Here is a 9905-nt window from a genome sequence, read left to right as displayed (position 1 = left end):
CAATCAGAAGTTGGATTACACCGAACAAGTGGTGGGCCTGACTCAAACCTGCTGTCTGTATTGATGGGAACAAGGAACAGCTTGGTGTGGCTGACCTTGATACTTAGGATTTTCACACTTTGATGAAAATATTGTCTCTGGAAATGACACTGCTGAAATGCTAAAATGTTGCTGCTGTGACCAGGCAATTCAGTGACAAACCAACTGCTTTCGGTTTAGTATCAACCAGATTAAAAAATCTGGTTCTGGAAGAATACCAGGCTTCTTCTTTTTTTTTTACAGACAATGAACATATAGCAAGTTATTTTTAGTATTTATGTATTTTGAATTTTTGTTTATGTTTCTGCAAATTAAATATGCACATCTTACTTAGCAGTAACTCTAGTAGGCTAAAGGTTCTGAAGGTTACATTGTTATGTGGCTTAAAATATGGCGGCCATTATCACAATGCACACAAAAGCCTGTATACACACATGTACACGTGCACATAAACAGATACAGAACAAAAAAATTCAAATGTGCATCCTTTCGAGAAAAATATCAATTTCATACACTATTAAAATGGAGGATGTGATAGGTTTAAATTATGAAAGTCTCCATCTGCAATACATGAATTTTAACAAACTTTTGAATCAGTATGCATATTGTATTACAATATTACCATGCTACAGCAAGTTACGTTGCCACGCTGCAATTCCATAACTTTGTCTAAATATAGTGCCATAGCATGTTGATTAGTAACTTTTATGCTGCAGTGTTTCAAATCTCTGCATGCAGGTTTTGTTTTACGTCAACCTCTTGACAATACATGCAGTTTGCCGGACAAAAATATTTTGCTATGATTTTACTAGGGCGACGAGGAGTATTTATCTATCTCGACTAAAGTGCTTACGGTGCCCAAGAAAATGCCATTGCGCCTTAGTCTTGTCATTTACGGCAGACTTAGTCGTTTAGTATGAATGCCTGTCAGTTATTGCCAATTATATCCTAAACTTTTTTACTGTTATAGGACACTTTATGTTTAAAATTTTTGATTTTTGAGAATGTCTAAAGTACACCTAAAAAATGTCAAAAGCATGTATCAAAAATACTACTACATGGATGACGTGTATGTATGGGTCCTTCGGACTTCCGGGTGTGTATAAACAGATTGCAAACGGAGTCGCCTCTCCGAAAAGATGTAAGTTTTAACCCTATTTTCCGTATTTTTTGTCGCTGAAAGTATGTCACATTGATTAGAAAATACAAAAGCTCTAAAAACATCAATTTGATACTCTTCATTAGGTCTAAAGTAACGTTTAAAATCACCCTGACGTCGGATCCCCGGCTGCCGTACAAAATGTGAGTACATTGACAGCTCAGCAGTTACAGCTGTAATGTTACCTCTTTTTGAATATTACTTCTTGAATGAGTAATTTAAAAATGATTTCAGATATGTTTGCTGTTGTATAAACTTGATTTGTTTGACAAGAGGAAACAAAAGTGAGGTCAATATAAAAATACATCTGTTAATGTGAAGCAGTGATTCATCTGTTGGTTTTGAATACACCATCTGTCAGTCTCCTTATGCTCAATTTTAAAGATTCTATTATGGCTATAGAATTAACACTAATAGGAAAACGGACAATGTTGGGTCATGTCACATATAACAGCCATTGAAATAGATAACACAAATGTACATAACTATAAAAAAACTAATACATTTTGTTTATATAGTACGTTAGTAAACAACCGTTTCCTTTACTAAAAATAAGATTCATAAAAAAGGAAAACAAGGTTTTCACCTTTTGAAATGTCTGTGTTCCGAAACGGTTAAGACATTTTTTTCTTTTTTTATTATCATAAATGATGGGCCTCATGGTAATAAAATGAGTGGAGGTTCATCCTCTTAGTTTGTAACATTATTTCTAGGTGTGCCATCGTGTGTACAACATAATCCATGTGTGGTGTATTTTGTAACACTGAAACACAGACATGTCTGAGACCTCTTCAAATACTCCTGAAAAATGTCCTGGACTTTTTGTGTTTGTCGCAACTTAAAATGCCTGATTTTTGTGGCAGCTTTTCCAAACAAAATTGTAATGCATGTTGTAATGTTGTTTATGATATTTAAAAAAGTGGATTGGTTGATTTAATTATAGCAGTCTCCGCATTGTGAATAGCTAGATTAGTGGCAGCCTATTATTGTACTTAATTTATCTGAAGTACATCGCTGTCTTAACATTTATTTACCTCTGTACAATTTGTCTTACATACAATACATACATACAATGTTTTGCAGTACTCTGTCCTCTAATCCTTTACATTTTATTTTCGTAGCAGATTCAGTAATCATTTTGAGCAGTGTTTATTGGTGCATGAGGCTCCTTCAATAGGGTTAGCCAGGCATAACGTGTCAGAGACTCTCTGCACTTAAGGAAATTGGTTCATTCACATGTGAATTTCATATAAACACTGTCCAGCTGAAAGTCAGTCAGTCATTCACAACATAATGCTGCAGTAAATAACTGGAATGAATCGTGTGGGTGTTGGTGGGTGTGTTTTTTTTGTTTGTATTTACACGTTCTGGATTCCTCTACTTTCAGTATTTATCATGGTCTTTTAAAAATGGTGACGGTTAAATAACATAGTCAAATAGATATTGATAAGAGGAAAACCAATTAGACACAAAATTTCAGTTAAACTTTTAAGTGTCTTCTCTTCTACAGAGTTTCACATTTAATTTAGATTTTTGCATTTGCACATAAATATCTGCAAAATACTGAGACCATGCTACTCAAACCATTAGATGTTCCTATGCAGTTGATTCCCTACTGAGGTCGGATGAGGCCTCAGTGTAGCTGTTAATGTCTTAGCATTAAGACTACAATCATGGTGATAATTGAGGCATTACATTACTTCTGGCAGAGGACTGACTACAGCATCAGTTTGTTCAGTTTATTTTTATAAGTGCTGAGCAACAAGTCACCACTCACTCTCACTTACAGTTACAGTATATCAGTATTTTAAACATGATAAATGTCACTGTCACTCATAATGATGAAGCTACAGATTATGTTGTGCTCTTTTCTTGGATAGTGACTAATATAAACATTGCATTCCTGGCTTTGTTTATCTACAATGTCAGCAAAATGTCTGTTTATAAATGAGATAAAACATCTGAAAAATGTGGCTTGTGTACGATGTTCCTTTTTGAGGGGCTCCACTCCTCACTAAAACTGCGCAGCAGAGTTCAGTGGAATAGCATCCAACTGAAAGTTAAAATCTATTCATTCCATAAATGTGAAGTTAACATCATGCCATGTTGTGAGGATCTGCTCACTTTCTCTTGTTGAGATCAGTGTCTGATTGATGATAAATTGTCGCCATATAATGGAGTACAGGACGGCTCCCTTATGTCCCATATCAATCAAATTTAAATAGTTTAAGCAACTTCTTAGCTAAACAAAACAAAAGGTATTCTGATAACCCACCACCATAGCAGACTGAGGCCATACCTTATAAGAAGGTGACTTCATCCCCCAACAGTTAACACGGCGTGACATATAACTTTATATTCTCTATTGCACCCTGTAAAGAAATTTTCTGTTTTCTTTCTTTTGCACTTTCTTTTTTCTAAATGGAAATTACATCTGGAGCTGTAAAGATGTAAGCGGGATAGTTATGAAAGCAGCCCAGGTTTTTTTAATATTTAGTTCAGTACATTGAGAGGTTATATGTAATAAATTGAGATTACTGGTTTAAAAATGACAAGCGGAACCGGGGACTAAAGTAAAGGCTGTATTTTATGTTGTTTTTGAAATCCAGTTTTATTCTTTTTGTTGTTACAGACTAAGTGTCCCAGAGAGCACACCATTCACAGCGGTTTTAAAGTTTGCAGCTGAGGAGGTAAGCTTACTGTTTGTTCTACACAGTGCTATAAATAAGTTTTCTCCAACAGAGAAGCAGTCGTAAGAAAAATATGGACATTAGTAGAAGCACCAACATATTATCAATGTGTGGGACTGCAATGCACTAGTTGGATTTCGCCTTTACATTCTATAGATATTTATTGATATATGTGCAAATACTATGTTTGAGAGCACTTAAAAACAGTGTCACCATTAGACAGTTTGTTTTCTACAATGCATAAACAGGATTTGTATTTGCTTCTGTTGCAAACCACTATACTGATGGAATATAATTTTCACATCTCATCTTGATGATACTCCATCAACCCCACAGAGAGAGCCCTTTGAGTTGGATATTGTTAATTATTTGAACTAGTACAATAGCAAATTTTTTAAAAGTAGAATTCTTTTACACAGATTCACTGTGGAAATGCTGGAACTTTCTCAAAGCTGCCATTGTAATGTTTTAGAACTTATTGTGATTAGCTAGCGCCAATTTTTCCTGCAATAAGGTATTTATGTTGAGCTTGTGATATTGGCTGGTTTGTTGGGCAGAGATGCACAAGATACATGTGCATGGAAGAAAACTTTTAGTTACTGAAAGATACTGGATAACTACAATTTAAATATTAATAATAAATTAGTAATTATCAGGGTTGATTCTAAGTCAATAACGTGGTGACACTCTGTACAACTATATGTTATCTACAAAGCTCCATCAGCACTCATCCATTCTTAAGGCTAAACTGCTCTTTTGTGTTTTATATTCTACCTGGCACAAGTTTGGTGAGCTTCTAACCTTATCTCCCCAGTGACAGGCAGCTTCTTATATCCCTTCATTGTAAATCCCTCCAGCCCACATCACCTCAGCTGAACACTGCAGTAGGACCTGCACTGTGACCACGCCAAGTGATTTTATTCCAGAAATTTAAGCGTGGCCATCTTTTCCTCAGGCTGTGAAAGTGCAGGAAAAAATTTGTGTGTAAACATAAACGTGTGTCTAACAAGCATGAAAGTTGACAGAAAAGCCGACTGAAAACAAGAGAACACAGTGTTTTGTTTTTTTTACTTGTTTTACCAAGTTAGTTTCTGAAGACACTATAAAAGCTTATATTTTGAATATGTCAGATAACAAAGTCAAAGAAAAGCCACTGTGCTGACTGTGCAGCAGATGAACCTTTCTTTCTTTATGATTTATTAACATATTTACAATGCGTCTTTTTTCCAAATTCTATGTAGCAACAACTCCCTAATTAATTAGCTAAAATATTTTTGTACTGCTTAATTTCATAAATTATTGTGGTGTGATCATTTCACTAATGGTGATTTCAGTATGATACTTTTTCTCTGCTTCATTGTTTTTTTTTTTTTTTACAGTTTAAAGTCCCATCAGCAACCAGTGCAATTATAACAAATGGTGAGTTTGGAAGAAATAAGTCTTTTAAATGAAAAATTTTGCTTCTTAAAGAAACTACTTCAAATGCAATGTCAATATTTCCATTAGCTTTATAGTCAAACAGAGTCTCAGTGGTTTAGAAACATTTTGCAGTATGTAGCTGGGCACCAGCTAAAGACTAAAATAGACTGAGAAAGACTAAAAAACTGTAAAAACAGATATAGAAATATAGTATCATTATCATTACTGAAAAATAATGGTTGACTGTGAAGATATCTTTTTCATGTTAGTATCACACTTCAACTGTGTTTGAAATATCTGAAAGTAACTTCACAAGTCATGTAGAAAGAAAATACACTCAAACATGGATTCCTACAAACACACCATCTCAGGATTCTTTTGGAATTTCTCATCCCCTTGGATGTAAGAATGAACTAATTAGGTTTCACTTGTCAATGGTTAAGGTCACTGTGATCTCAAGTCCATCATATTCTTGTTAATGCAGTATCTCAGGAAACCCTCTGACAGAATTCATTCAAATTTTAAAAAGTGAATGAGCCTGGACAGACACGCATGTAAACAGCAACATGGCTGGTTGGTCGAGGCATAAGACTGTGAGGCAGGAGTTTTAGATTAGAAACCTACAATGTGTGAGGTTTTCAAGGAAACAATTATTGTGATTTTTCTCTTTAAAAATAAAAGGTGTTGAAATGTTAAACATTAAGCCTCCAAGGATGAGTAGTATTCCTATTGTAACTTTAATAAATTGGATTGAAGCTAAGTAAGATATTGTTAATAAAAACATGTAACAGTAGTACTGTTTTACTGTCAGTTGATTGTTTTTATACCTATGTCCCTTAGAAGATGAAGCATTGAATTCAAGCAGTTTGAACTCTGGCTTTGTCAAATTATGGGAAAGAGTTTGTGTCATCTACCCAACATGCATAAAATAACTTGAGCCAATAAAATGTAAATATTCATCAGCATTCAACTAGGTACAGAACACACCTTCAGACGACACTTATTACTGGAACAAATGACAGTCAATTGTCTTTGAAGCCATTAGAGGGAAAATTGTCAGCTCATTCAATGTTTCCCAACAATTAAACAGTGCCACATTAAAACTGATGGTGTTTTTGTTTACCTCTGCTCTGTACTAACTGTGTGCAGCAATTGAGAAGGTGAAGGTTACAGTTTGTGCACAAGCAGTTTGCCTGATGTATTTTCCCATGTACTGCAGCCTACTCATAAAAGGATGACATTTTATGGGGCTGTGGGAAAGTATTTGACATTAGTGCGGCCAGATAGAACCAAGATGAGATTTGTGTTAAAATGTCTGTGCTATGACCGCAATGTTTATTTATATAAACGCAGAATAATGGCTGCTGGTGTGTTATTATTTCAGACAGAATTGCCTGCTGCTGAGACATGCTCTTATTTTTGTTGCCTAGTAAAACATCATAACGGATAAACTATTGATATTCCAATTTGTATTGTATTAATTTCTGTGCAACTTATTTGCGTAACATTTTTTTCATTTTACATTGTGTTTGATTCTTTCATTGTCACTCTTACAGATGGAATAGGAATCAACCCTGCCCAAACAGCAGGTCAGTTGTTATGATGATTTGGAGCACAATCTTTGGATAATATCTCCACAAAATGTGTTTCATCTCCACAAAAAACACTCTAAATGATTTAAGTTCCCCTTACATTTAATACATCTGTATTCAAGTGCTGAGATTCATATTCAATGTTGCGGCTAGTCTTTGCCACTTTCCTAAAATCATTAATAACCTAAGGCATTAATATAAAACTTGAATAAAGCTTGTTTTATGATTAACTTTGGTAATGCTGGTGGCAAAGTGGCAGTAATAAAATGAATAAGATTATTCTGACAAAGCCCTCAAAGGCAGTGTGACTTCTGTGGGTGGTTCCACAAAGATGGCTAAGAAATAGTAGGGTTAGCATGAAATGCTTTTCTCAATGTAACCTGTTAAGCAGGGACCACTGATTTAGTTGTAGAGAAAAAACTGGATGATAAATTAAAAAGAAGGAGAGAAGGTTTGAACTAACCTTAGCAGCTTGGGAAAATATTTCAACAATGTGTACTGACTTTGACATGGGCAGTAGTGAAAACCACTTTAGAGTGTTTTTTTTCTCTCTCTCTCTCTCTCTCTCTCTCTCTCTCTCTCTCTCTCTCTCTCTCTCTGTCCATCCCTTAATTGCTTAATAAAGTTGAAATGCCACAACATTTATTTTAGCAGGGCAGTGGAGTGCAAATTCATGATGCTACTTTGAGTTCTGAAAATCTTTATTTATAGACTAACTACACCCAGTCTGTCCCTAACCCAAAGCTATAATGTACCAATGGACCATAATGCAAGACGAAGTTATACTAGTGAAATAAAATGTCTGCTGCTAAGGTAAACACTTCTAAGGCCAATGAGATGTGGTGACAACACTTCCCCAGAAGTGAGCTTTAGTTACTTTTTAAACACTACAGTTATTATAGATAGATATTGTAACTGACAAACACCTCTGTGGTTGAGGAGGCCTCAGAGGTGTTTGTTTGGAAATGGGGTTTGCTGAGTCATGAAATTAGATGCAGCACCCTGAGAGGCAGTATTTAATAATAAATTCAATTAAAAAGTGACCTCTGACTAGAGGCAAACTAGATGCACTCAGCTATTTAGCTGGAAATCCCTGGGATTTAAATTCTCACATTATTGCTGAGCCCTGGTGAACCCCATTTTCTCTGTGTCAGCCTCCTTGATGTTTCCTTAAGGTTCATACATATAATTTAACCCACCTATTCTTATGTAAGTCATCACTTTCAACAGTGATGGTCAACGGATGAGTGAGTTTTCTGTATTGTGTAGAATAATGTCTTGTGTAATGTCTACTTTGACTGAAGGGAAGATTGGGGCTTTTCAGCTAAGAGAGGAATGAGTGGTGGGCATTGACAACAGCGTTTTATCTGTGTAACATTCATGCTGTGTACTGCCAAGAATAGCCTCAGTTCAGACACCTCTGTCAGATTGGCTTTTTTTCATGCTCCGTAGCCACTGTACCACATGTTCACAGGGCTGAGTACATGGTGAAAATTGATCTGATGTCATTTTACATCCTTTCCCTATTTACACAAAAGGCCAGTTTGAAACATTTATGTGGGAAAGCAGTTGAGCACTTAGGCTAATGGTTCTGGGAATGAGTTATACATTATGATCTCACCATGATTGCTGGTTGAATGGAACTGTGATCTGTGGTCAGATAATGAAATATCATAAATTATTTAGATGATCCTTCAATGCTAAGCCAATCTGAATTCTGAATAAGTGATAGTAGAAATTACATAATATGTTATTTTATTCTTCAGGTTCATCATCTGTTTTAAAATCTCAATCAGAATATCTGTGAAATGATGTGTGCCAATTGTAAAAAATCTAGGAATTTTTAGTTGAAATTCCTTTTTTTATCTTTATATTAAGATTTAAGGTAATCTGATACAATTATACAAATAACTTTTGTATCCTATAACTTCTGAAAGAAGATATTTTATTTTGGGGGGAAAAAGTCTGAGTTTCTCTACAAGCCAGTCAGCAAATTAAAGCACAGACCCAACGAAAGCACACAGATTATAAACGATCATAAATAGTGTCTGTCCTGTGTTTCAGGCAATGTGTTTCTAAAACACGGCTCAGAGCTTCGCATCATTCCCAGAGACAGAGTGGGAGGACAAGGAGACTGATGCTTCTTTTCCTCGTTGACAGCATAATGACTCATCCAGAAGAATCATCGAGCATTTGAGACCCAGGAAACACCTCAGCGTTATTTTCTAACCCACAACTGACAGTGACTCACATGAGGATATATATATTTAAACTTGATGACATGCACACACACACATGCCTTCATGCTCCCTGCTTCTTGATTCGTTTTTTCCTTTTCTTTTTGCTTCAGAAGACTGGAGTGACATCAAGAGCACCCAGAGATACTGATTAATTGATTTATACAAACATAGGAGCTGCATCAAAGGAAAGATTTTAGCTAAGTTTACCAAACCTGATTACCTTTGTCGTCACTCGTGAATATGCTAAAGTGAGTGGCGAACTATGATTAACATACATGTACAACATGCCTTTAAGGACCATTTCGACTTCATTTAAGATTAAGTGACTGTTGATATGCAGGTAAATTGTTCACATTGTTTTGTATGTCAGACAACTAGACTTGTAATGTGGACCAGATTCTGTGTAAACTAGAGGTGAATGCAAAGAAATGTCTTTGCTCATCTGTCAAACTGCAGACATGTGGATCTTTGCTGCCCTCTGTCAGATTACATTTTAACATCAGTTTGTAATCACCCATCTGCAATGTTTCATGTCCCATTTTCACATAATAAATATGACTTCCTGAATATTTAGAACATTTTAATATGTGCTCCTTAATTAGGACCCAAGGAACAGGTGATAAGTAAATAAGGCAGGCATAAAAAAAAAACGTATATTAAAATGCAGAACCTCCGGAATGTGTCACAATCAGCTATCACTGATGTTCATCCACCACCTCCTTAAACACTGGTCTTCATCTGGGAAATAAATAAGTATTTGATTGAA

The 9905-nt window shown here is 35.4% G+C and overlaps 1 protein-coding gene across 1 annotated transcript; it reads left to right on the top strand.

The window, feature by feature from the left end:
- The first annotated feature begins 1096 nt into the window (after nucleotides 1-1096).
- Nucleotides 1097-9905, top strand: ufm1 (ubiquitin-fold modifier 1). The gene is made up of 6 exons (XM_067492302.1): nucleotides 1097-1180; nucleotides 1285-1341; nucleotides 3831-3888; nucleotides 5268-5307; nucleotides 6864-6896; nucleotides 8964-9905. Coding segments are annotated over exons 1-6 (264 nt in total). The 5' UTR covers nucleotides 1097-1178; the 3' UTR covers nucleotides 9038-9905.

Source organism: Channa argus, chromosome 22 (genome assembly GCF_033026475.1).
Source record: "Channa argus isolate prfri chromosome 22, Channa argus male v1.0, whole genome shotgun sequence".
Taxonomy (NCBI): Eukaryota; Metazoa; Chordata; class Actinopteri; order Anabantiformes; family Channidae; genus Channa; species Channa argus.
The sequence above is the reverse complement of the archived record's forward strand: the minus strand, read 5'-3'. Positions and strand labels throughout refer to the sequence as shown.

Excerpts from the sequence above, each read along its gene's own strand:
- ufm1 (XM_067492302.1), top strand. Across the intron at positions 5,308-6,863 it reads CAGTGCAATTATAACAAATG|ATGGAATAGGAATCAACCCT; the intron begins GTGAGTTTGGAA and ends TCACTCTTACAG. Across the intron at positions 6,897-8,963 it reads CAACCCTGCCCAAACAGCAG|GCAATGTGTTTCTAAAACAC; the intron begins GTCAGTTGTTAT and ends CCTGTGTTTCAG.